Source organism: Marmota monax, unplaced genomic scaffold, assembly GCF_021218885.2.
Source record: "Marmota monax isolate L192 unplaced genomic scaffold, Marmota_monax_Labrador192_F-V1.1 WCK01_AAM20220418_F8-fsc00296, whole genome shotgun sequence".
NCBI classification, from domain to species: domain Eukaryota; kingdom Metazoa; phylum Chordata; class Mammalia; order Rodentia; family Sciuridae; genus Marmota; species Marmota monax.
The window spans coordinates 599199-626598 of record NW_026694723.1 but is presented as its reverse complement, the minus strand read 5'-3'; the positions used below and the strand labels follow the sequence as shown (position 1 = coordinate 626598).

General features: G+C 52.4%; 1 protein-coding gene across 5 annotated transcripts in view; it reads right to left on the bottom strand.

Moving 5' to 3' along the window:
- The window catches only part of Ksr1 (kinase suppressor of ras 1), a 149711-nt gene that overhangs the window by 30497 nt on the left and 91814 nt on the right, over nucleotides 1-27400 (bottom strand). For 3 of the 5 annotated variants that reach the window (XM_046424004.2, XM_046424002.2, XM_046424003.2), the window contains exons 3-9: nucleotides 15325-15472; nucleotides 10795-11254; nucleotides 8184-8188; nucleotides 5825-5885; nucleotides 3375-3458; nucleotides 2213-2274; nucleotides 2011-2117 (exon numbers count right to left, since the gene is read on the bottom strand). In XM_046424004.2, coding sequence (XP_046279960.2) covers nucleotides 2011-2117; nucleotides 2213-2274; nucleotides 3375-3458; nucleotides 5825-5885; nucleotides 8184-8188; nucleotides 10795-11254; nucleotides 15325-15472 — 927 coding nt within the window. Of the gene's footprint in view, nucleotides 1-2010; nucleotides 2118-2212; nucleotides 2275-3374; nucleotides 3459-5824; nucleotides 8901-10794; nucleotides 11255-15324; nucleotides 15473-27400 lie in introns of those variants that run through there. The other 2 variants (XM_058572514.1, XM_058572515.1) reach the window with 2 other exon arrangements.

The following is a 27400-nucleotide window of genomic DNA, read 5'->3' as shown; positions in this document are numbered from 1 at the left end:
AGGGGCACTTGACCACTGAGCCACATCCTCAGCCCTATTTTGCATTTTATTTAGAGATAAGGTCTCACTTAGTTGCTTATTAGCACCTCGCTTTTACTGAGGCTGGCTTTGAACTTGCGATCCTCCTGCCTCAGCCTCCCAAGCTGTTGGGATTACAGGTGTGCGCCACTGCTCCCAACTCCGTTCACCTTTCTTATTTCAGCTCAATCACACTTTCCTCCCAGAGGCCCTTCCTGGACACAAGGGCCTCAGAGGGTAGGAGGGAGTTGCTCAAAATAGGGCCAAGTGCCAAGTTCAACCTGTGTCCTCAGCAGGCCCTGGAGACTGGGGGATGCACAGCGTGATGAAGCCCACCTGAGCTGGTACAGTGGACCTCACTGGTCAGTAAGCCAACCCTGTGCAGTGCCAACTAAAGGAAGAGGCTGGACTGGGTCCACTGAGCCCTCACTCTTCCTGATCATCCTCCAAGGCTCAAGACCCTCCACTAATCCCTGGCCTCAACAGTGGCAATGAGGACAGGACAAGTCCTAGCAGCTCCTCTCAGCGGCTGTGTGACTCTGGACAAACTACCTAACCTCTCTGAGCCACAGTGTGTCACCCATAAAGTGGGGGTATCCACTTGATGATCCATACAAACGCTTCCCAAGGCAGGCATCAGGAACATGGGGAACAAGACGCTGCCCGGCCTCCCAGGGCATCTGCGCCAAAGGGGAATGGGGTGTGCAGAGGGGTAAGGGGCTGAAGAAGAGGTCAGAGAGAAGTGGGATGAACACCCGTTCTCAGCGAGGGCCCCAGGCAACTGGAAGCTCGTGTTATAACAACGACCATCAACAGGCCCCCAGAAGGACACGTGGGGTTGCTGCGCCGGGCGTGGTGAGAGAGACCGTTGGCAGCACCAGCTTCAGTGCCTCGGGTCCAGCTGTGTGCGCAGGAGGGCGGGCGGAGGTGGCCCTGGAGAGGCCACTGGCTGACAAGCGGCTGAGGGTGGACAAGCAGGAGCAAACACGCCAGGCTGTGACTGAGCCTGAGTGAGGGATGTGGGAGGGGGCCCCAGGCACTGGAGGGGAGAGGACAGGGTGGGAGCAGGGGGGCTGGCATTGGGGGGCACTGAGGTATTTGAAGAATTTCAGCGGTCTGTCACAGGCTGGGAAACAAATAACAGGTGACAGATGGTACCCAGCCCTACGTGTGACCCTGTGAACATTCCCACTGCCCGAGGACACCCCGTGAACAAAGCACCAAGATCCCCCTTCACCCAGGACAAAACTGAGGCTCAGAGAGGTCAAGCAGCTCACTCAGGTCACAGAAGCGAAGAGGACGAACTGCCGCCACTCACACCCAAGGCGGTGGCCCTGCCAGCACCTGAATGTCCCCCTACGGCTGCTGAACTCCTGGCTCAAGGTGATGGTACTGAGCTGTGGGGTCCTTGGAGGGGTGATCAGCTTCTGAGGGTGCGGCCGTCCAATGGGACACCAGCCTTTACCAAAGAGGTCAGAGGGACCCCTCTTCCCATTACATGAAGACATAGCAAAAAGGCACACAGGCTCTCGGGGGACCCTGGGCTCAGCTTCCCCAGCGGGAAAATGCAGGTAATTCCAGCAGGTGCCCTTCAGAGCTTTTTATAGAAAAACATTAATTAATTAATTAATATGGTGCTGAGGATGGAACCCAGTGCCTCACACGTGCCAGGAAGCACTCCAGCCCTGAGCCAGAACCCCAGGCCCCTTCAGAGCTATTTTAAGAGTCAAACGAATCACCAATGGAGAATTCCCGGCACACAGTAAGTGCTCAGGAAATGTTGGCTCAGAGGAGAAGAAAGGGCGTGGGAACCAAAGCTGCACAACCACCATTTGGATAGAACATGGAGCCTGCTGAGCGGCCGGGACAGGATCCCTCCTGACAACCGCAGCCACAGGTACTGGCCTGGAGTGCCCGGTCCTGCGTCCCCACCGAGCCTCCACTGGGGGGCGCCCTGCAGGAAGGAGCGGGCAGCTCCCCACCAGACCCTACCTTTTTCGTCAGTGCCTTGGGGAGGGTTCCAAAGTGGGGTTCGGCTGCTCTGTCCACAGGGTTGTTGATGTCCGAGGGGACGGATTCTGTCCTCCGAAGCCTTGTTACTGTGGAAAAGGGAGGAAACCCATCAGCAGGGTCACACCACGCTAGGGAAGGTTCCAGACCCCTGGAGGGAGAGGGGAGAGGGCAGGGCACTCACGTGGGAGGAAGGATATTCTACAGGCCGGGGCTTCTTTTGTGCACTTGTTGTGACACTTCAACCTGGTAAAGGGGGCAGAGTCAGAGCTGGGAGGGCGTGCACGTCATCAGAGCAGCTGTGTAGCTCTCACCCCCACTGCCTCAGTTTCCACAAACTTCTCAACAAACATTAGCTCCAAATTTACAACACTCCACCTTAACAGCAGCTGCCACCACTTGCAGCCTGCCATGTTCTGCAGTCCCCTACCTGGTCCTCACGGCCCCTGTGACTCACCGCAGGTCACACATGTATTCCTCCCATCTAAAGAGAGGATGACCTGCCACCCAGCTTCAGAAAGCTTGAGGCAAATCTGAACTTACAAAACACAAATGAGAATGTTTGCATTATCCAAAGGCCCCAGGGGTCCCAAGGGCAGTCCCTGGACTCAGGCCCCTGCTGTGTGGCCTAAGGGTCAGCTCCCAGCTCAGCAATGAAAAGAGCTGGCTGCTTCTCTGGGTTCTGCTGGTTGCACCCAGCCTCAGTGCTCTCATCAGTTAAAATGGGCTGACAGCTGGTGCCCTACAACCTTACACTGCTGCCACAGGGCAGTGTGGAGTTTGGGGTCATCCAGGGCTCTCCACACAGAACATGTAGGGGAGCTGGAGGTCCCCCATTTAAAGCCAAGGATAGGGAACAGTGTGGGTTGAGCCGTGGGTCATCGGCTGTCCACTTGTCCTTCTTTCCCACTAGAAACTACAATGCTAGGAGAAAATAAAGCTGGTTTTGTACAGAATCTACATTCTCTTCTCACTCTTGCCCACTCAGAAGCCAACTCTGTTTTTACCCCTGCCTGCCGGTCTCCGACCCCTCATGAGCTGAAGTGAAAGGCTGAACTTCAGAACTCCCTACAGTTCCCAGAACAGGCCCAACTTTCCTCCCGGACTCTGGATTCCTTCTCCCCTAGTCTAAATGCTAAACTTCTATTCATCCTTCAAAGCCCACCTCAAATACCCACTTCTTGTAGGGGTGCCTCACTTCAATTCCCCTAGGGAGGCCTGGTGTGCTGAATGGGATTATGGGTAGCAGGTTATAAGGAACTCTTGACCTCGGACTTGACCTCAGGTCAAGTATCAGGACTGCTCCTGAACTCCAAGCGTTTCTCCCTCCCACCCTCCGCCTTCACCTGCAGTGCTTGCACTTCACTCCAAACATCATGCTCTTCTGGCACACGTGGCAGACCTGCGACAGCCAGGACTTGGTAGAGAACCTGTAGCGGGTGGACACAGAGGGGTTCCCAGGGCTGCATCCCAGAGCCCCAGGAAACCTCTCCCAGAGGCCACCACTCCCTCCCCACCAGGCAGATTTCCCAGCCACAAAGTCACCAGTGTCCATGTTTTCCAAATGGTGCGGTCACTGGTGCTGAATTTGGCAAGAACAATCAAAATCACCCATGGGCTTCTCCTTTGAGCTGGCAACTGGGTCCTAGGAATTTACCAACAGAGCCTCCCCCAGGTATCAAATCAGCAAGGCCTCTCTGCAGTATGAATACAGCAGGAAGACCAGAAATGACCTACGGCCATCACCAGTGACTGACTAAAGCAGGCTCCGGCCATACAAAAGAACACTACATGGGGCTGGGGCTGGGGCTGGGGCTGGGGCTGGGCTGGGGCACAGCGGTACAGCGCTCGCCCAGCACATGTAAGGCCCTGGGTTCGATCCTCAGCACCACATTAAAAATAAATAAACAAATGAAAAGACATCATCAAGAATATCTCAAAGGATTGAATTTATATAGAATATTGTCCCTTTAAAAAAAAAAAAAAAAGAACACTGCAGCCAGAAAATAAAACTAGGAAACTCCTTTTGTGCAAATAGAGAGCAAGCTTCAAGTCACATCATCCACTGATAAAATTAAGGTCTAATATCATTTAATGTTAATATGATTCCATTAATACAGAGTTCCAGCACAGGAAAAACGCATCTATGACGGTAGCCACGAGTAGTGATTGCTCAGTGGTGACATTATCAATTGGGAAGAGCCAAAGCAAACTTTTTGGTGTGCTGGAATTCCTGTATCTGCATCTGCCTGGTCTCAACAGGGTCTATGTACATAAATGCACATGTGCATTTTGCTCTAAATAAATTATGTAATTTTTAAAAAAATATTTTTTTTAGTTGTTGATAGACCTTTTTAAAATTTATTTATACACAGTGCTGAAAATCGAACCCAGTGTCTCACACATGCCAGGCAAGTGTGCTACCACTGAGCCCCAGCCTCAGCCCCAAATTACGTAATTGTAAAAGGAAAAAAAAGCAAAGTACAAAATAGTGTGTATAATATATATTATTTGTGTAAAATAAAAAGCAAAAAACCAAATATACATATTTGGTAATTATAAAATCTCTCTAGGAGATAGATACAAAAGAAATTGGGGAGCCAGGAACAGGGGTGAGGGAGGACTTTTCTGTCTTCCTTTTTAAACCTCTTAGATTTTGAATACATGAGTGCCTTTTCAGCCCCAAGTTTAAAACATTGAAAAACAAATGGTAGCCTAGAAGGCAGGATGCGGTTGGAGCAGGTGGAATCCTCCAGAAAAAGACACTAGGCCAGCTCACAGTGGGGGGAGACCGAAGAGCAGACAGATCTTTCGTTTTTGGAGGAATGTGAGTAGTATCGTGTCTGCTGTGTGTCCTTGAATGTCAGCTCACTTGGTCACTATGACCACCCCTAGGAGTTAGGCAGGCCCAGGATTCTTAGTACACAGGCCAGAAGCCAGCTTGGACAGGTAGGTGACAGGCCTGGCCTCCCTGTTCATGGGTGCCCTGGACCCTGCTGCCCAGGCTATGGGTACAGATGTCCCAGCTCTGACAAGGGTCCACGCAGAGGTCTCTGGACTCAAGCTCTGTCTTACTAAGTGTGACCTCAGACATGGTGCTTAATCCTGGGGACTTGCAGTTGCCCTCTGGGAGACGACAGGCCCTGGCAAGGGGCAGTACCCTTGAGAGCATTCCCTATCACGCTTACAACAGCCTTTAACAGGGACAGCCAGAGCATGGGCGTCCCAAGACAGTGTCCTGCTGGCCACCCAGGGGCCATGAGATACCACCCAGACCTTTGGGGCCTGCACACACAGCCTCAGGAGCATTGAGGCCAAAACCTCTGGACAGTCTACATCATGGGCCCACATCAGCCCTCTTCTACGTTTGTGAGCTCCAGTTACCGAAAGTTAAAAATCTAGATGAGGAGCAGGCCTGGGAATGTGGATTTCCTGCAAGCTCCACAAAGCTCCTGGTGGGTGGCCAGCCCAGGACCTCACGACGTCACAGGGTGTGGAAGAGGCTCTCGGCTCCTCCTTCCCACAACTTGGCCCTATTCATCCTGGCACCCATGTCTTGGGAAGGGAAGAGGGCACTTTCCCTCAGCAGAGTGGGAAAGAGACACAGGAGGGGCAGGGGAGGCCCAGCAAGTCCATATGGCTGGTGATGAGGTGGGTGCAGGTTTGTGTCACTCAAGGAGACAGGCAGTCAGGCTAGGGGCAAAGTACCCTAGGCCAGGACAGATGCCCCTGTCAGTGGGCCTCCCAGCACCCTCTGGTCCCAGCCCAGCTCTGCACCCCTCCCTACTGGACTCACCTATGTGTCACCGAGAGGCCGATGTCCCTTCGTACCATCTGTGGGGATCCATGTGGAAGATCTGCAGGGAAAGAAGTCAGGTTGGGCAAGCTGAGGAAGCTCTGCCTATGACCTTGCAGTTCAGAGGTCGCGGGCCAGAGGGGATGCTAGGTGTCACACAGTAGAGCAATGCTTACCTGAACCAACACCTATCAAGATAGGGACAGGCCACCTAGGCCAGGGGACGGATGCCACCTCCCTCATACTGGGCTTATTCTCTGGTGGAAGCTGCCACCTGTCTCTGCAGTGCTCAGCCTGTGTCCCCGTGGGGTCAGCCTTGAAGGCAGGAGGTTAAGCACAGGTGGAAGTGGAAGCTTGACCTTGACCTTGGGTGGAGGCCACACGGTTAGCTACAGGGAGGCCCCTCAGCTCAGCCTGTACCCTTCTTCCAGAGGCACCCTGAGCACACTCCTGAGAGCCACCCTTGCCGGAATCAGACAGGAAGAGCGAGGACAAGATGAAGCCCCATGTGGCCAACCCCACTGGGGCCCTACCTTCTGAGCTCTGGGGACATCTCAGGTACCCTCTTTCCTTGGTGAGAGAAGGGCCACAGGCTCTGAATGCCCCTCTGCTTGCCTCCACAGAGGACATCCTGGGGACGCCTCTCCTGATCTGAGCTCCCCTAAGAACCAGTGTTTAAGGCCTGGTGGGTCTGGGTCACTGAAGGCTGCCCTGCATACAGCTGGTGCTCATTAAGTGCCAATCCTTCTCACACTAAGGGAATTTTGATGGGGACAAAAGGCTGAAGATCAGGGACATCACGATCCTATCACCTGGGGCTCTCTGGCTCATCTGCCACGGGGCTGATGCCTCTCAACTCCCCCCTGGGTCCTTCCACACCCTGGGTCCCATGAGAACCCAAGGCTGTCAAAACACAGGCTATAGGAGGGGCTGGTGGCCAGCCTGAGAGACAGACAAGGGGCAACTGAGTCTTCAACTATCTGGCTCCGAATGCAACCTGTGGTTTGTACCACTGGCCACAGGTGGGGGACAGGGACATGAGATGGCATGCATCCCAGGCGTCCCTGCTCCTAATCTGGATGGGACTACTGGCCCTGAAGGCCTAATAGCCTTGCTTCTGTGGTTCCTGTGTTACCCCAGCAACAGGAAGATGACAGGGCCCAGGCTGTCTGGGGACGGGACTCACTGGACGTTTCTCTGAGTTTTCTTAAGGGTCTGGGGGCTCCTGCGTGTTCCCTGGGGACAGGGACATGCAGGTTCTCTCCTTTCATATGCCCTGCCCCTGGGGCTCCAGCAGTAGCTCCCTGCAGCTCTGTCACTGCCTCCTCAACCCTGCCTCCTCCTGGGGCCCTTCCTGCCCTCAAGTCGCTCTCCTTAGCCAGCTAAGGATGGTAAGAAAAGAAACTTCTATTTCATTCAAGCAAAACCAGGCACCCCTGCATTTCCACTCAATTAAAAGCAGATGCCAGGCATGGCCGACTCCCTGGCTCTGCCGTGCGAGAGGCCCTGCAGGACATGCCAGATTCTGTGCCCAACCTGGAGGTGGAGGGGCGGAAAAGGGGGTCCAGGGTTGTCTGGTCTTCCTCCTCCCCTCCTGGGAGGACATCAGCACCCTCCAAGTCCGAGTTGCCTCAAGCAATGTCCCTCTCCTGGAGAGTGGGGTCCTGAGACACCAGCCAGGGCTTTGAAGACAGCTCACGTCCACCTGAACCTGGCCAATGGCACCTCCCTCCTCTATCATAGCAGCCCAGAGAGCAAGTGTCCACCACAGAGGTCACTGCAAGGATAGCAGGGTGGAGACAGGACTCGTCACTGGACTGTGGAGGACTGTGACACTCTTAGAGCCCCTACTTCTCAGAGAGCAGCCACTGGCTGGGCTAAGGCCCGCCCATCATTTTTTATTTTTGCCCCCATAACTGGGGACTGAGCCCAGGGCACTCTACCAATGAGCTCTACGCCCCAGAACTTTTTCTTTTTTCTTTTCTTTTTTTTTTTTTTTAAGGATGTAGTAAGAGGGAAAGAAATTGTACGTGGAGGTTAGCTAGATGGGGAGTGCGGGATGAGATGTTTAAGAAAGAGACTAAGTTGCCCAGGCTGGCCTTGAACTTGTGAGCCTCCTGCTGCTGCTTCCTATGTGGCTGGGATGACGGGCCTGTGCCACCACGCCCAGTTCTCAGCCACTCATTTTAAGGCCACCTGTCTTGTAACTACTCCCTGCAGTGGTTCCCAGTGCCAGTGCCTCTGGACTATGGAAAGGCCAGGAAGGTTAAGAGAGGGTCAGAGACGTCCACCCCCGATGGGGACAGCACCACAGACACGACTCCAGGTGGCAGAAGGGATGAAAATGAATCACTCTTACCAAACCTGGAGGAGACAAAAAGGAGAGAGAAGGATTATGTCACCACACCAGCTCAGCATGTCCCTAGAACACCACCCCTGGGGAGGGAGCAGGCCAGGGGCTGGGACAAGCGACAGAGGCTTGGCTTGGGGCCAGGCTGGCTGAGTGACTGTGGGAATTGCTGCATGCTCTGTGGAAAGAATGTGTCCTCGATAAGAAGGGCCAGGAGAGCACTCCTGGGGACACTAAAACACCACCTTGTGCTGGGCACTCTAATGTGTCAGCTTCACGAAGCCTCGTCAGCATGGGACAGGCCACCCCAGCTCATAGCTGAGGAACCGAGCTTCATGGAGTCTTAAGTCACATGACCCCTAAGCTGGGACGGTCTGCTGGCCAAGTTGTGGCTAGGAAAGAGGACAGGAATAACAGCTATGCAGAGCAGGAAGGTGGCCCCCAAGAAGGGCCAGGGGGGAACATACTCTGAGCAATGCCTCCTGTGGGACTGCCATTGCCCCCAGGGATGCAAGGAGCTGGGGGGAAGGAGGACATTGCATCTACCCTCCGGGCTCACCAAGGTGGCCTGAGCATCCGTGTCAGTGCTGGTTCTGGTGGCCAGGGGAGGGTGGCTGAACTCAAGACTCCTAGGATCTAAGGTCAGTGATGTCACTGGCCTGACGCCCTGCACCCCACTGTATCAGAGGAACAGGATCAGGGCCTCCTAACCCTCTTCTCAGGAGAACATGAGAAATGAGCTCTGGCTTGAGTCCACCGTGAGGCCCCTCTGCCCACGTGGTAGTTACCACTGTGCTCCTCAGCCACATCTGCAGGGTACCCAGGCCCTGCAGGGCAGCCTGCTCAGTAGCAGTAGCATAGGGAACACGTGATTTCTCTGGTGCATTGAAAATCATCAGAGCTCTCCAGGGTCCATCCCTGCGTCAGGATAGGGAGAGCAAGCCCCACTCCACTGCCCACGATAGAACAGGGCCTGAGGAACCTTCTAGAAAAGGGGTGCCTGTGCCAAGGAGAGAAGCCAGGTGCTTCAGCTCTCGGGGGTACAAAAAGTTAAGAGGGACCCAAAGAAAACAGCCCTTTTCCCCTCGGTCCTTCCTGCCCACAAAGGCATATGGACAGGAGTGGGTTTTAAAATAGCTAAAAGGAGAGTGATCTAAAGGTCCCTCAAAAGAGGACAAGTTAGAACTGTGCATTACAGACAAGGTTTTTGAAACAAGGTCATATGAATTATGACAGCTAATACGTACAACTGACAACCTGCTGGGTCCCTGAAAGAGGAGCCAGGCTACTCAGTAAAAATGGTGGGAGTGGGCTGGGGTTGTGGCTCAGTAGTAAAAGCACTTGCCTGGCATGTGTGGGGCACTGGGTTCAATTCTCAGCACCATGTATAATAAATAAGTGAAGAAAATAAAGGTCCATCAACAATTAAAAATATATATTTAGAAAAAAAATGGTGGGGGTGCACTTTACCACGCACCCCTGAGTGACAGATGGACATGAGGCCATAGTGCTACTGCATTTTTGGATCATGTGACTACCACTTCTTCAAAATACACAGAAATAAAAATAAATAATAAAGATATTTGAGCCAAATATTCTAGTTCTCCCCTTCTGGGCACATAAGAGAACTGCATCGTTTGATTACCTTGTTTGGGAAAACTATGGATGGCAATGACTTCTAGGAAACGGTATAGCTATCTCTATCACAGAGAATTGGCTCAGGATTGATTCCAAGACCTCCTCATGGATATTAAAATCCATAAATGCTCAATAAAATGGCATAGTATATATATATATATATATATATATATATATATATATATATATATATATATCTCCTATGTACTTTTTTGGTGGTGGTGGGGTTACTGGGGATTGAACACAGTGCTACTGAGCTACATACTCAGTTCTTTTTATTGTTTAATTTTGAGACAAGTTCTGGTTAAGTTGCTGAGATTGGCCTGGAGGTTGTAGGTCTCCTGCCTTAGCCTCCTGAGTTGCTGGGATGACAGGAGCACCATGACACCTAGCTTAACCTATGCACTTTTTCCTGTATACTTTAAATCATCTCTCGATTACTTATCATACCTCATACAACTACAAGAAAAAAAGTCTATACATGTTCAGTACACACACAACTATCACAGGTTTAACTACATACTATACATTAGCAACAAGATAAGTTTCTTCTTCTCAACATTTTCAATCCCACATTGGTTGGATCAGATGTAAAACTCTGGGATGCAGAAATCCAACTGTACTTAATTGCCAGTGCACAACATCTAGAATGCACTTTTTTCATGGCTATAGTGGCCTGCCTGTGACCTGGAAGGAGACTGACCCAAAATGGACCAGTAGTACAAATGAGAAATAAACGTTTGCTGTTTGAAGCCCTGGAGATTTGGGGGCTGTTTGTTATTGCAGCCTAACTCAGCCTACCCTGACTGATACACGGCACTATCTCATTTGTGTGTATATGTAAAGAAAAAAATCTAGTAGGCTTCAATCCAAACTGCTAATCTAGTGTGAGGGGACAGACTGAGAGATGCCGGTACCTTCCGCTTTTAAATTTATACCCTTCTCTGTTGGTTGGTTTTCTCTGTCCACAGTTCAAACTCACCTCATTGGGGAGACCTCGTCGATGCGGTTCCCCAGCTGAGACTCGTGGGACTTGCTCCGGGTGAGCGTGGGGAAGCTGGGCAGCAGCTGGAAGACCTTGCGGCTGGGCGGCGGGGGTGTCCGCGGTGGCTTCAGCTTGGCATGCCGTCGCAGCTGGGGCGTGGTGGGCGGGGTGATGAAGCTGTGCAGGGCGCGGGGCGTCAGGCGGCCGCTGGCGTGCAGGGGGATACAGGTGTCCGAGAGGCCCTCCCCAAGGCCAGGGGCTGGCGAGTCCAAGGCAGGCAGCGCTGACACGGAGATGGAGCGAGGGCCCTGGCCACTGCTGCCCACTCGGCCCAGCTGCGAGCTCCCCGGTGGCCAGGGCAGGCTGGCAGGTGGGAGGGTATCCGCGCAAGGGCCTGAACTACTTTCTCGCCGAGCATCCAACGAACTCCAGCCTGAGTCCTCTTTGTGCTCACCTCCTGTGGGCCAAGGAGTCGAGTCACACCCAGCTGGGGACAGAAGGGATTTACAGATCCAACAGCCAGGGTCTGGAGAGGCTGGCACTTGTCTGAGGTGGCATCAGTCCTCAGTGGAAGGCTCCAGCCCCCACCTTACCTGGCTTCCGAGGGCCTCCTACCTCCTCACAGCACTTTCAGCCTGAAGCTGCCAACTGGAAATTGCTGTCTGCGCTGTGCCCAGGGGAAACAGGCCCAGAGATGGAAGGACTTGTGCAGGGATCTTACTGTCTGTCGCATCTAGGGGCAGCAAGCTGGGAACCAACCCTACCTTAGAAAAGAAAGCCGGGGGTGTAGAGGGAAGGGCAGGGTGGTCCATTCATCCCAGCACTGTGCTGGCTGCTGGGTTTAAAGGTGCAGAAAAAGACAACCCAAGTTTGGAGAGGCCAGCAGGGGTGACAGACATGCAACACAGCGTGCTGTGAAATGGGACAGGGATGTACGGCATTCTATGTGGGAGAAGGATGCTCCGTCTGCCTGAGGGTGAGGGCTGAGCAGGCGGGTGAGGGTTTACCAGGCCGAGGGGAAGGCCAATGCAGAGGCACCCGAGGACTGCCACCTTCCCATGTAACTGCAGAGTCCCGTGTGCCCAAGAGCTCCGGATGAGCCCAGGAGGGGTAAGGGATGCAGATGGAGGGGTCAGCCCAGCTGGGGCCAGCTCTGGAAGGCCCCAGATGTCTTGCTAAGGACTTTAGGTTTGATCCAATAGGAGATGGGGAGAACTGAAGGGTCAAGGGCAGGGGGGCAAATTCAAGAGGCTCTCAGAGAAAAGAGAAGGTACTTCTCTCTCCACATGAGCAAATGGGAGGACAGGAAGGGGGACCTTGGCTCAAGACCGAATGAGCTTCCACGTGGAGACTTTTCACAATGTGCTGCACCCACCCCCTTCCCCTGGTCCTCCCCGCAGTGCTCTCCTCACCCTGGTGTCCAGGGGAGGTCCCTATGATTGATTTAGAGAGGCCACGGACACCGAGCAAGGTCAGACAGCTATGAAAGTGGGGGGATGGGAGCTGAACCCCTTGATCTTGACCACACACCACTCCTTTACCACAGCGCTGGGGAGGCTGGACACAGCGGAAAAGCGTTGGAGGCAATGAGCTCTCGGTCCTCAGAGGTGGTCAAGCCTCGTCCACATGGCCCCCTGTGGCTTGGGGGTGTTGCTTTCACAATTCATAGTTTCTTAGTGAGTTTCATCACCTTTGCAAAGAGCCTGCCTGCCCCCCACCCTCCGCCTTCACAGTATGACTTTTCAGTCATGAGTCACTTGGTGTTATGGTTTAGACATTAGTTGTCCCCCAAAAGCTCATGTGAGGCAATGCAGGAAGAATTAGAGGTGAAATGATGGGGTTATGAGAGCCTTAATCTAATCAGTGCGTTCACCCACTAGCAGGGATTAACTGAATGGGACTGAAGGCAGGTAGGGTGTGGCTGGAGGAGGTGGGTCACTGAGGGCCTGACTTTGGCGTATGTTTTATCCTGATGAGGACAGCTCTCTCGCTCTCTGCTTCCTGGTGCCATGTTTCCTCCACCACACTCTTCCACCTTGGGTCCTCCCATCAGGATCCAAAGAATGGCGCTGGCCATCTATGGATCAAGACCTATGACACTGTGAGCCCCCAAATAAACTTGTCCTCCTTAAAACTGTTCTTGTCAGGTCTTTTGGTTGTAGCAGTGAAAAAGTTGACTGAAACAACGGGGCAGAATGAGTTAGCCTTTCGGTTGTCGTGGGGCTTGGTCCTTTAGAACTGCTGCTGAGGCGAAGGCTGAGCCTATCTGCTGGCCTAGTGGAGGCGACAGGCACATGTATCTTGTTGAGAGGATGAAAAAATAAGTCCCATGAATCTATGCACAAGTCTGCCACCAAAGGAGACAAACTCCAAATTCTTCAAATTGCCTATTTAATCACCACCTCCTTGGATCACTATTAGGGATATGAAGGGCAACACCAGTCAATTGGCAGTGGGGCTGCTTGAGAATGACCAGAGTCACTCAATAGAAGAGTTGGTGGATTGATTAGTCATGTCTGCCGTGGACACAGCATGGGGCAGATGGGCAGGAATGATCATTCTCTACTCACCAGCATAGAGAATTACCCTTCACTCGCCTAAAACGATACCACAAGGGACATGATATTAACATTTTCCTCCATCACTCCACAGGTCTAACTCTGGAAAGGGAATCTAAACACATCTCCTTAACTAAGTTCATCTTCACAACAACCCTATGAGCAAGGGGCTGCTGCTACCTATTATCTCCAGTGTAGACGGGGAACCTGAGGCACAGTGAGGTTAAATAAGTGAACAAGGAGCATGAGTTGTAAGTGGCCATGCAGAGGCTACTTGGATTTCATGGCTCATTTTTACTGGGACTACCTCTGAATGCATGACCTTATCAAGTGGCATTCTTGGCACCCATGCAATCCCCCTCCCCCTGCAAGTGCTAGCGAAGTACAGTCACAAGCAGGCAGACACAGGCCCCCATTCTGGGCACATCCCAGCCCAGGATGCAGGGGTCTAGATGAGACTGAGTGAAAGAAAGAACCTGCAAAAGGTCCAGGTAAGAGATGGGGAGAACTGAAGGGTCAAGGACTCCCCATCCAGAACAAAAGGGTCAAGGTCTCTTTTCCAGGTCCTCTTCCTGGGCACAGTGGACAAAGGACCCTCTAAGGGAGAAACCAAAGTTCAAGGTTCATCTCTGGCCCATGCCAGGTGTGGGATCCCAGACACCTCACCAGATGCTGCCAATGCTTTGAACTGCAGCCACGTGCCTGGCACACAGTAGGTGCTTAAGAAATTAGTGATCTCTCTATCTTGGCATCTGGGACAGGCAGACAGCAGCCCTCATGACTCAAATGGCTCACTACCACTCAACAGCTGGCTCCTCTACAGTTCTTTAAAATCCAGGCATCCCGGAGGGAGGGCTGATGAGTCACCCCAAAGATTTCAGTTCGGGAGGCAAGTCCTACTCTCCACCACCATTGGAATCTGAGGCTCAACCATTGCTCTGATACAAACTGCTGTGTGTCCCTGACCACACCCTCTTCCCTCTCTGGGCTGTCTCCTCCTTTGTAAAATATGAGGACAAGAATGCTAACCATGCCTCTATCATGTTTATGTCCAGCACCTGCCTGGAGTGTCAAGATTTTCTTCATTGAGTGAAACTCTCTGCACAGCACTCTGTGTTCAGAGGACTTGGTATAATGCGGCCAGGGAAGAAATTAAACCCAGTCATCTCTGCGGGGGGTGGGAATCAAGGAGAATCTAAACCTCAGTGCTTTTCTTAAGCCTCAGGCAGCAGGAGATAAGACAGGCGGCTCAGATAATTAAAAATGGGCCTAATTCCATTCATTAGGCTCATTTTAAAGCTTTATCTGTGTGGCAGCAGGAGCGTTAAGTCAGGCATTTGAAGCTGTTTCCAAGGTAAGATTTTAGAAAGCCTGCAAATAATTCCCCAGGACCTCGTCCTAATGTCAGGATTACACACTTGGCCAGGGACAGACAGTCTTGCACACACTCCCAGCTGAAAAGCCCTACAGTTTCTCTAATTGTGCTTGGCTCAGCTAAGCTCATAGCAGTGTGGGTCTTCTGCACACAAGCTCAGCCCCCTGATGGGGGGACCAGAGCTGGGGAGGAGCTGATGGGGATACCCAGGAATCCAGTGCAGGAAGCTGGTGGAAGGTACGGGGCCTGACCCTGCTGCATCCCCAGGAGTGGGTGGGGATCATGCTGGGCTGGCCCCATGCGCTGGTCAGGGATTCCTAACAATCATTAAAACATTCCAGGGTTGAGAGTGGCCAGATCACCTGGACTCCAGAACCCATAGACCCTGGGAGGCCTCTGGCATGGCCCAGGCCCGTCACACACCTCTAAACTTCTACCCTGGCCTTTCCAGGCTGCCCCGGACACCCTGAGCCACGCTTGCCCAGCCCCACTGCCCCCCTCCGCAGAGGTCCCACCCCCCAGAACCAGCCAGGCCTGGGGAGGCAGGCAGGTGCGGAGGCCTGGAGCAAGAGGAGGGAAGCAGGCCCCACCTACCCAGGCCTGTCACCTTCCGCAGGCACGTGAGGGCTTGCTGCAGACGGCCACACTCCTCGGCACTGGCCCCGCAGCGCCGCAGCGTCTCCTTCACCTTGGCCTCGTTCATCTCCAGCAGGGCATCCAGGGTGAGTTCTCGAGGGATCTCCTGAGGGGCACAGAAAGGACAGCCAGAGAGCCGGGTGAGCAGGGAAGCCTCACCACCCGCCTCAGCCTCCTCCGCCTGGCCAGGCCTCCTCGGGCTGAGTGGCAGGGGCCAGCTGCTGGTGGGGCCTCCGCCCAGAAGCCACCACTTGTCTGCGGACACAGGCAGAGCGCTCTCACCCCCACCCTCCACTCTCCCAGAGACAGCAGCTGAGTGGAGACACCAGCTTTGGGGTATGTGGGGTGGCGGGGCAACAGAAAGGCCCGGATGGGTGCGTTTGCCCTAGTTTCTTGTTATTCTTTGGCACAGGAAAGTTACAAATAGTCATGACTTTTTAGAACGCAAAGGTGGCCCTTTACAACTGTGTTGCATCTGAATCAAACAGCATGGGTTTCAAATAAAATTGGCTTAGCAAAAGAAGGAGAAAAAACAACCCTCACCAGGTACAGACAGGTCCTATTTAATGCAGTCAGATCATCCACTGGGCTCCCTAACTCCTGAGGGTCAGAGAGGCCCCATTACCTGTGTAGAATCACTCAAATAGTAAGGAAAAGAAAGTGGATGGGGGGAAAGAATTGTATTTTTTTATACTGCAGACTGAACCCTGGGGTGCTTTGCCACTGAGCTATGTCTCCAGGCCTTCTTATTGATTGATTGATTGATTGATTGATTGATTGGGATAGGGTTTCACTAAATTGCTGAGGGTCTTACTAAGTTGTCCAGGCTGGCCTTGAACTTGCAATCCTCCTGCCTCAGGCTCTCCAAGATTATAGGCGTGTGCCATTGTGTCCAATTGGTTGGAAGAATTTTGAGGTGGTCCTAAGACCTCTGTCCCTGGTGCTATTCCTGATTATATTACATTACATGCCAAAAAGGGAAACTGTCCAAGTAAGTCTAAGCTCATCACAAGAGCCCTTCAAAAGCAAGGAGTTCTCTCTGGTTCATAACACAGAGGAAGGCAGAGACTTTAAACACAGAAAGAACTTGGTATGGACTTTGTAGATGGAGAACTGGGGAAGAAATCAGGTGGCCTCTCATGTAGCCTCTAGGAGACAGGGTGACATTCGACAGACAGCCAACAAAGTTGAAATGGGGGCCTTGAACATACAGTAATTTTTGAGGCTCAGAGTAGGAGACTCTTAATATATAGCTTTGTAATTTGCTATTTATTTAGGCCATGCTGAGCAATTTGATCTGAAGGAAATTAAAAGGTCTTTAAGAGTAGGCTCTGAATCCAGGTCCCTCTAACCCTGGCTTGCTTTTCCCACCCAGGTGCAAGGAGAGGTTCTCTGAGTTCCCTTATCTGCATTAAGATCAGGTTGCAAGAGGGACCACTGCTCTCTCTGTCCCCATCTGAAATCCCACCATCTATTTCAGATGAGAGGACTTGGGACTGTGATCAGTGGCCTTCCACTGCAAGAGATGTCAATCCCTTGGGCTTACTCAAATTTCAAAGAGAATGATTTTGCAAGCTAATTTTTGTCTCTGGGACCATCGATTCACCTAATTATCTCTTAGGATCTCTCAAAATTTTCTGCATTCCCCATTCTTCCCTTCCCCTACAGACAAAGGGGGATAGAAGCTTCGGAATCATTTTGGGCTAGTGGATAAGTACAATACGTGATTGACTCTGTGCACGTAATCAGCTCATGTGTCTTTTCTCCAATTCCATCTGTCTCTCTCAGTTTATTCCAAGAAACCGTCAGAAGACAGAGAGGAAATTTTACTTTGCTCCTAAAGTCACATGGAACTGGATTTTACCAATAACCTAAGTGAGCTTAGAAGTGGATTCTCCCCCAAAGTTTCCCTAAAAGATGCCTGCCTGGCTGACACTTGATTTAGTTCTGTAAAAATACCTAAGCAGGGAAGGGAGCAGAGCTGGTCTGGATTTTTCTGTCCATCTTTTACCTACACAGCTGTGAGCTAACAAATACGTGATGCAAAAAAGGAACAATGATAAATAAATAAATATGTGATGCTTGAAGTTGCTAAATTTCTTATGCAGCAACAGAAAACTAATACAAAGGATGAATATTTGCGTCAGGTCTGACTCCAAAACCTCAGGCCTTTCCTCTTTCAAGCAGGTACAAAAAAGCCTGGAGCTGATCCAGAGAACCAGTCAGGTCCTTGGCCACCGGGAGCGCAGCCCAGTGTGGGTTGGGGGGTGAGTGAGAAGGGGGAGGTCATGCAAACAAGTAATGACAACACACTAAGATACAGGTGAGTACAGACAGAATGCAAAGAGCTACATGGCTGGATGGGGTTTTAGATTCTCCCCTTCTTTCCTTTTATATTTTCTAGATTTTCTATAACAGGGAAGGCCAAATACCTTATAGCAAATAATCCTATAAAGGTCATAGCTCTTGAGAACTTAAGTTGATTTTTCAATGACCCTTTTTTTTTTTTTTCAGCAAGTTGTGTCTTAATTTTATTTATTTTATTTTTGGTACCAGGGATTGAACCCAGTGGCACTTAACCACTGAGCCATGACCCCAGTCATTTTTTGCATTTTTATTTAGAGACAGGTTCTGGTAAAGTTGCTGAGGGCCTCATTAAGCTGCTGAGGCTGGCTTTGAACTCGTGATCTTCTTGCCTTAGCCTCCCAAGGCACTGGGATTACAGGCATGCCACCATGCCCAGCTTCTAATTTTATTTTATTTATTTATTTTTTTGATACTGGGGATTGAACTCAGGGGCACTCAACCACTAAGCCACATCCCCAGTCTTATTTTGTATTTTATTTAGAGACAGGGTCTCACTGAGTTGCTTAGTGCCTAGCTTTGGCTGAGGCTGGCTTTGAACTTGTGATCCTCCTGCCTCAGCTTCCTGAGTCGCTGGGATTACAGGTGTGTGCCATGGCACCTGCCTCTAATTTTATTTTAGATTATTCTTTTTGGTGGTACTGGGGTTTGAACTCAAGGCCTTGTGCATGCGAAGCAAGCACGCTACCAACTGAGCTATATCCCCAGCCCTCTAATTTTATTTTAAAAGAGTAATTTCACTGTTAGTCTATTCACGGTACTGTAAATCTCAGACCCAAGTGTCAAACTGAGCCTGACGGGGATCCGGGGGAGCCTGAGGGCCACAGCATGGGTCTACCCTGCTCCTTCCCCCACAGCACTATGCTGGTTGTCTTTGTGCCTGGCCAAAGCTGTGGCAAGACTCTCAGCCAAGGAGAAACAGACACGGAACAGAACCAAGAAGTACATCTTCTGTGGGATAAAAACCCCTGGTTGTCAGAAATCCTTTCAGATGATAAAACCAAAAGCCACACATGGATGCATCTATCCCAGGACAGCACTAATTAGAACAGCATAGACGGGGCAGGCGATTAAATAACGACCCAGAGGCTTCCACTCCATCCACTGCCTTCCTTTATCTCCCCCAGCACCATTTCTTCATCATAACACAGTTTTGACATCCTTTCCCTCCGGCATCTGGCCATGAAAACCAACTTGGCAATATCATCAGGCAAGATCAGGAGTGACCTTCAGCTTAACACACCTGAACGAGGCAACCTTCAACCCTGCACAGGATGGGCTGTCCTCCACCTGTCACCCACAAACACCCACACACAGGCACAGGCCCATGCACGCCAAGGAGGACAAACATGCATTTTCTCCAAGGCTGTACGGGCTCAGAAGCTTTCTGGAAAATGAGAGATCTGCTTAAGGGAACCGAGCCCAGGAACAAACTGCAACCTAACTAAAATGCAAACAGGGATTTTTTTTTTTTTTTTTTTTTTTTTTTTTGCCTTTTTATTCCCCTTGCCTAGCCTGTACCAAGTTTCAATTTATCAAATAAAATAATTAAATCCATTACTAAAAACGATTTGCCACACAGTCCGCCCAGCACTTTGTATACACTACCCCCACTCTAACCCATTCAGCAAGATGCTGCCGCTTAGTCCATTTGACTGAGACCTCGTGTGACTTAGTAGATGGCGGGGCCAGACCTGAAGCCCAGGCGTGCCACATCCCAGAGTTCCTTCAATTATCCCAGGCTGTCACTCATTAACCTGGCAAAGCCTTGGGATGCAGTAGTTCCCTCTTCGAGAAAATTATTTTTTCAAAGTAAATTGAAGCAATTAATTTCTACCCACTTTTCAAAAGAACTACATTATAAAATGGACTGTTTCTTTGCCCTTTATGCAAGTTGATTGAAGGAGAGAGATAGAAGGCAGGCACAGTGGCATGCACCTGAAATTCCAGCAACCCAGGAGGCTGAGGCAGGAGGATCACAAGGTCGAGGCCAGTCTGGGCAATTAGGAAGACCCTGTCTCAAAATAAAAAGAAGTGGAAATGTACTTCAGTGTTAAAGCATTCTTGGGTCCAATCTCCAACCCTTCCCACTCACAAAAAGACAATGTGTTCAAATCCATTTCTTCAAAATATAAAAAAAATATATAAAAAAATATTTCCCTGTAGTCTCAAGTTAGCTGGAAAATGTCTCTCACTCCCCTGAGGATTTGGGGATGTCTTCTCTCCTCAAATAAGGCAAAGGGTGACCTTTTCATCCCCTCCCTTGCCTCCACTTTTTGCTCCAATTCACTGGGGGGCAGGCAGGGGTGCCGGGGAAAATGGCCACCTAAGACCCTCCTTAACAGGCGCTGCTCTGCCTCTCCCAGGCGGAGCCCTTAGACTTTTGGTGCTTCCTGGGGTTTGAACTACACCTTCCCTCATCAATGAAATCAGAGTGCTCAGCACACCATCCACACTGAAGAGCAGTAGCGTCATTTCTGAGTGACTGTTCCACTGTCCAATCCCTCCTCCCTGCAGCTGGATGATTAAATTGGAGCGGAGACATCGCTGCTCTCCTTAGAAGCTGCAGTCAGTGGAGCTGGCCACTGTCAGAAACTGGTCACTTGGTACCACAAGGATCACAAACCCACACGCCTTGGTCCCAGTCCCTGGGCAGAAATGGGGCCAGCAGGAACGTGCACGGTCCCTAGATCTATCTTTTTAAGGAGATGCAGGCGCTCTCTGCTGTGACCAGCTGCAACAGCAATGCTCATGAGAAACCCACCCTTGCCCTCGCTCAAGCTTTGGAGGGACAAGAGGCTGTGGAGGGGTGCCAGACCTTACAGCATTAAAGAAATCTGAATTTTTATGTTTGAATGGTTGATTTTTACATAATGGCAACTGATTCAAATCTGTGCAGATAATACAAGTCACATGACCATGGGTTACAGAGAGCCACCAGGCCTAAGTCTGGAGACCCCATAGGAAGAATGAGATGTCTTCTGAGAATCAGTGTAATCTGTGACCTTGCCCGGCAGCAGGTATACTGGGTTGCCAGGCTTCATGGTGAGCCACCCACCCTGGAAACTGCACTCGGAAGGCCACCTGACTCCTAGGACTGATTGGGGACACAAAGTTAATCCAGAGTGGAAAGTACACAGGGCCGGCAGCCATGCTTGAACCAGGGGAACCAGCCCATGAAGAAGAAGCACCTCCTAACTGCCTGCTAGCTCAGTCTCTGAGCAACCCCACCCTCAGGAGTGGCCCCCTGGTATCGTGGCTCAACCGTGCCCTGAATCAACTCCCCAGACCTTACACCCCACAGTGACAGGCACAGCCAGGTCTGCCTCTCTGGAGACCCTCTCACCAAAGGTGAGCTCGGGATCAGCCTGGCTTTCCAACTGAAGGTGCGCTCACAGGTGAAGCCACTCAGCAACCCTCTCCAGACTGGGGGACCCTTTAGCCACCAAAAGGCCCTGAACCCCGGGAGGGCATCCCCCCCTGCCTGAAAGCTCACAGAAGATACTGGGTCATTTCAAAGCCCTGGTGTTCAGGAGAAACTGAGGGTGGGAGTCCATATTACTTCCAAAAGAACCAGTGCCCACCTTCTTCCTGTCTAAAGAAGAAACTGGAAGTAGAAACCCAGAGGAAAAGGCTCAGGTGTCCAGCCCGCTGGGGGAAGCCCTGGCCCCCACGTGCCTCAGGGTTTGTCTGGGAGCACAGGAGTGGGTGGGGGCAGCAGCCCAGCCTCCCTGGCTTAGCTCTGCCTCTTTCCCTCAACCACAGTCAGTGTTTTCCGGTAGCTGGTCTTGAGTTCTTCTTTCTGATAGTGATAGAGAGCGGGGCCAGTTGAGCCCTGAGGTCCCCCCCGTTCTGTGACAATTAAGCCATGCCATAACAGACTGCTTGCTGGTCTCTGTTCTCCACAGTGGGGATGGGTTGGGCCAAACATGGCGGCCCCTCCCCTCAGCAGCTGGTGGCAGCTGGTGTCACAGGCCACCCCGGGTATCAGATGGTATCCTGGGACTTACCAGCAGCCACGGGGCAGACTGGAATCTATACTTAGAAACCTGTGCCGACTGGCACCAGGAGCCATCCACACTCACTGTGGGTCCCTGTGGTGCCAGGGGCCTCACTGCCTGGGTGCGGGTCACAGAGACATGTCACAGTTCAAGCCAGAACTGAGGGGAGCCGGGAGAGGGAAGGCAAGGTGCAGATCCACACTGTGCGTTTCTGGTCAGCGTCCTCGTCTGGGGCACATAAGCCAGCAGAGTGAGGGCTCTGCGTCCACGGGTGCTGCTCTGAGGACCATTTGGCACCTGGACCCCTGTGCTGTAGGCAGTGCACCCCCCAGACTCCTTGTCTGTTGAAGAATTAAAGGGCCAAGAAGACCCTTAAATAGTCCCCAGGAACTTTTGAGGATTGCATTTGCTGGTCTTTAACAGGTCACAACAGTGAGGCAGCCCCACTGGCGGCCACAGGGAGCCTGTGCCTTTGTCTTAGGCCAGGGAAGGAGAAGGCAGAGAGGAAGGGCTGTTTCTGAGGGGGACAAGGGAGCAGATGTTCCTTCTGCCTGTTCCCACCCCTGGCAATGAGGAAGGAGGAGGAGGAGGAGGAGGAGACCTGGATGATAACAGTCAGATATTCTGGAAGGTAAAGGAGGGGCTAAGTCAGCAGGGTGGGCCGCCTTTAGGGTTTTCCACAGAGATCCGCAGCTAGTTTGGGGACACTGGCTTTGTCTGGGGACAGTTCTGGGCCCAGCCTCCTCACCATCTCACCCCCAGGAGGCCCAGCGGCCCACCCACTGCCCATCGGCCAGCATGGCAGGGAAAAGAGCCAGGCTTGGACCACCCCCGCCCCCCCCCCACCGGGCCTTGGACACCACCCTGCCTCTCCCTGAGTTTTGGTTTTCTGATTTACACAATGAGTGGGTTTCACTAGGAAAGATCAGTGACCCTGTCTGCACCCTGGAATTTCCTGCAAGATTTTTAAAAAAGAACCCAGGTGCCCTGGCCCCATCTCTGACCAGCCGAATCAGAACTCGCAGGGGTAGGGACTACTCGCAGGGCATCAGTGTGGGGCCTGCAGTCTGGCAGAGGTAGCCCAGGGTAGAAAGAGTCTGGCAGGGCAGGGCTGGGCCTATCATCACGTGAGGCCCAAATTCCTTCACCAACCCCAGCCTCGCCCAAGCTGAAGAACAGGTGCCCCAGCATGGGAGCCCCGCTGCATCGGCACCTCCATGGCCTGGCTTTCTCCAGGCGTCATGCTGTATGGCCTACACTACCCACAGCTGGGACTGGAGGTCCCAGACAGATGGCACAGCAGCGAGAATGGAGGGATGCAGGACAAGGGGAGGAGAGAGAGGGGTGAAGAAAGGGGCCATGCTGAGCATTAATTATGCACCTTCTAGGTGCCAGGCACTGTTAGAACTGTTAAAGATCAGCAAATGCAATCTTCAAAATAGCCTGAGGTACGTATGTCAGAGAAGGTGGGTAACTTGCCCGAGGCCATACAGCATGATGGGTGAGGCTGAGACATGCCTGGTGCCACTGTCTTGCTCCATGAAGTGGACTCTCAGGGCAGAGTGCCTCTGTAGCCACTGTCTTCACAGGACACACCTGGCTTCTCTGACTCCACCCTGCCCTAACTGGGGCGAGTTAGGGTCAGCTCGTCCAGCAGTGGGGTTGACAGCAGCTGCAGGGGCTCCCCAGAGGCCTTCTCTCCATGGACCCCCTCACCCTGTTTCCCAGCTGCCTCGGAGCTGCCCACAGTTCCTCTCCTGGTCTTTGAAGGGGGCTGGTGCTTTCCAGCTCAGCCTGGGGCAGATCTCCAGCTGCCAGCTGTCCCAAGCCACCACCTTCCCTCCAGGGCCACTGTCACCTCCTGGAAAGCTTGTCTTGGGGCTGCCTCCCGGCCCCCTCACTGACACAGAAAGGCCCATTCTTCCTCTTTGCCATGGTTACAACCAAACAGCCAAAGACAACATGTGAATAAACAGGTGTGGCCATGTTCCCGTGACATTTAGGGACACTGAAACTTGAATTTCATATCATTTCATGTGTTACAAAATATTCTTCTTTTGCTTTTTCCCCTGCCAGTTAAAAATATGAAAAACACTCTTAGTGTACAGAAAAACAAAATCTGGCCCACAGGCCATAGCTCTTTGACTCTGGATGTACTGGGTCACTCAGTGCCTCAAAAAACACCCACCAACCACAGTTGGGTCCCAGGCTTCACTGACCCTTCCCCACGGTACCCCCTGCCTCCTCCAGGGCACCCAGAAGGAAGAACACCCAGGACAGGCTCCTACCCAGCCCCATAGCTGCCACCTAGGCAGCCCAAGTTCGTCACCTGTGTCATCGACACACACTTGTAAAACTGCTTGTCTTGGCTACCATTTGAAAATGGCCAGACACATCTAGCATGAGAGGAGCATGCGTGCGCATACTCACACACACACACACACACCCCAGCATGGGGGGCTGATGATTCCCCACATCTCCAGGCTCCTCCCAAAATAGAGGGAGGAGGCGGGTGGGCTTCCTCAGACTGAGTATGACTGCAGATATAAAACTGAAAGAAACACTATTATCCACAAAACCCCTCAATAAGGCTCAAGACAAAAATGAGATACTCCAAAAATCTTGTTTGTTTATTTTTGGGGGTTACTGTAAAATTTTTAAAACAATTCTTGTGTGTGTGTGTGTGTGTGTGTGGTGGTGGTGGTGGTTCTGGGGATTGAACCCAGGGCCTTATGCATGCGAGGCAAGCACTCTACCAACTGAGCTATATCCCCAGCCCTAAAAACATACTTTGAAACATTCAAAAGGAAGACAGGGGTCCTGGGGAGATGGTCAGCCTGCAGCCAAAGAGTGACATTAACACCTTGGGTGACACTTGGCTTCTGGGAACTGGCAAATGGGAAAGTCCCTTCTTGGACAGAATAGGGTTCTGGAGGGGGGCCGGGGTAGAGCAGGCCTAGGGCTCAGAGGCCCCTCCCCACCCTGTCTGCTCCACAGCAGTGGCTCCCTGTCCCTGGAGCTGTCCCTGACTCCCTTTCTGATGCAACAGAATAGCAGGGTGACAGAGAGCAGCTGAACATACACTGTCCCGGCCCACTAGGACACTTCTCCTTGAAGGAAAGGGGAATCTGGGATTGTCCCCAGCAAATTGGAGGGCCAGCAATCCCACATGTAGGTTGTAAGGGGAAGATCTGGCTTGAAATGTGGCTCTGTAGGGGAACCCCGGCAATCTTAAGGGTTAAGTAAGGACCTGACAGAAATAAACAGGTGTTACCATGGTTATTTCTCACTGGTCCCCAATGTCTTCCCCTTCCAATTCTCCCCCATTCAAACTCACCATTAAAAAGAGCCCCGCGAGCCCTGTCTTCTACCTACTGCCTCCTCCAGAGCTGCAGGGCGAGAGCTCTGGATCCAGCCAGCGGGGCCAGCTGTGCCAGTGTGCCCTCAGTGGCAAACAGGCCTGGGTAACAGGCCTGGCCCCAATCTCAGTCTTGCAGGAGCCAAATCAGACCCCTCCACCAGAGAGCCAGGTCCAGTGTTCAGCAAGTGAGGTCGGTCCTCTGAGGGGTTTGTCTGTCTGTCCAGGAGTGGGAAGGGCTGGACGGAAGGAAGGGAGCACAGGGCTGAGACCTGAGAACCAGGCTCTCTGCCTGCAGACAAGCCTGCATTGTGTCCCCCACAGGTGTCCACCAGGAGCCCAGATCTCTCAGGAGATCCCAGAGGTCGGCAGTCCTCTCTGTACTTTTCCAGAAATGATGAAAACCACTCCCGCCCCACAGGAGCACTGGCCTCAAAGCCAAGAGAGCCCGATGGAGCCTCAGAGCAGGTGGCCAGGACCCAAGCCAGGAGGCCATTGCTATAGCTCCCAGATTCTGCGGGCATAAAAAGGGGCCAGTGGATACCCCAGAGGTTGAGAAGAAACCACTGGCCAAAATCAAAGGCAGATGTCAAGGGGTTCCTCTGAGAAAAATCTAGTCCAATGTCCATTTTATTGAGGAGAAAAACAGGACCCAGAGAGAAGGAGGGGACCCGCCTCGGTCACCCAAAACAACAGCACCAGGACCAGGTCCAGGATCCCCACGCCCTTGCCAGGAACCCACACCAAGAGCCAGGGAGACATTCCCTACCCAGATGTAAAGGTCTCCTTCCTCCAGGTGTTCTGAGCAAATGCAACCAGGAAGCCAGGGAAGATTCCCGAGACCTGCCTGAGAATCACCGCCCAAAGCAGCTGCTGCCTGGGACATGCCAAGCCACACGCCTGCCTCGTGGGCCCCGAGCCCTACGCAATCCAGAGGCAATCAGGTCCTGGGCTGTCCCTAACAGAGCCTGACAAGACCCTAGCATCTGGGTGGCTCTGCAGATGTGCGGCAGACAAAAACCCCCAACTCCATGTCCTTTTCCGCCCTACCCATCCACACTCTGGTGACAGGGTACACAGATGCCAAACCCCATGTCACCAGATACCTTCCAACATCCAGGTTCTGAGAGCAGACCCGAGACCCCCACTGGGATGGGACATTCTGCTTTTTACTCCGTTTTTAAAAATATTTTTCAACCCATCTAATCATGCAAATAATAACTACTGGTACTACTGCCACTCAAAAAGTAGCCTGGGCACAACTGCTTGGTAGCCAAGGAAACTGAGGTTCAGGGAGATTAAGTCACCTGAAGGGGACATGGCGAGTAAGTGACAGGGCCTGGACTGGGACCCAGGTCCAGTCGCCCCAAAGGCAACATGCACAGCATGCCGTTTGTCCCCCTGGCCTGGTCAGCCAGGGAGGCAGGGCCGCTCAGCTCCACAGCTGTGGCTCCTGCGCTCTCTGAACACAGCAGGCCCCAAACAAGCGTGTAACTATTTCAACTAGAAGCATGAAAAAAACATCAAAAGCAATTCACTAGAAGCAATGGGGGAGGGGGCTGCTTTAGGAAGATTTGGATTGTTCCCCCGTCACCTTATCATAAGCCAGGGAACGGGATAAGGGAAAAGTCTACTTGTCCCCTACTATGCAGGTTTGCCCAAACACGTTCCACAGCCAGTTGGCAAAGCAAGGATTCAAAGTCCAGCCACACGAACCCATGGTGGGTATTTGGGGGAAGCTGGACCCCAGTGCCTACCTCACCACCCTCCTCCAGCGCAGGCTGGCTCAGGCCTGGGGCTTCTCGCAGCAAGACGGGCGGTGGGGCCGCTGTGCCCCTGGACGCCTTGGCCATCACCCAGCTCCACAGACAATGCATTGTGAGGGGGCCGAGTTCAGGGTCCTGTGCAGCCCCGGCCCCCAGTGCTGTGTCCCAGGGAAGAGCAAGGCAGGGAGGGGGGGTTGTGTTTTCGTGACTATAGTGAACAGTCATTGCAGCCAAAAATAGTCTGCGCCTGGGAGCTGGGGAGTCAGCACATACCTCCCGGAGCAGGTGCTGGGTGTGAGGCAGGCCCTGGCGGCCTCGCAGCAGGGGGCTGGGACCCAGGCTGCTGGGACCCAGATAGAGAGGTTTTCCCTGCCTTGCCACCTCCCTCCAAAAAACTAGAAGGGCCTGAGTCAACAAGGAACATTGTCATCTTCTTCCTCCCAGTGAGTCATCTGGGGTACCCCCACCTCCACATGAGCTCCAGGTGCCACCCAGGCCCCCCACAGCCTCTCCCATAGTCAGGGCTGGGTGGTTTGAACACCCAC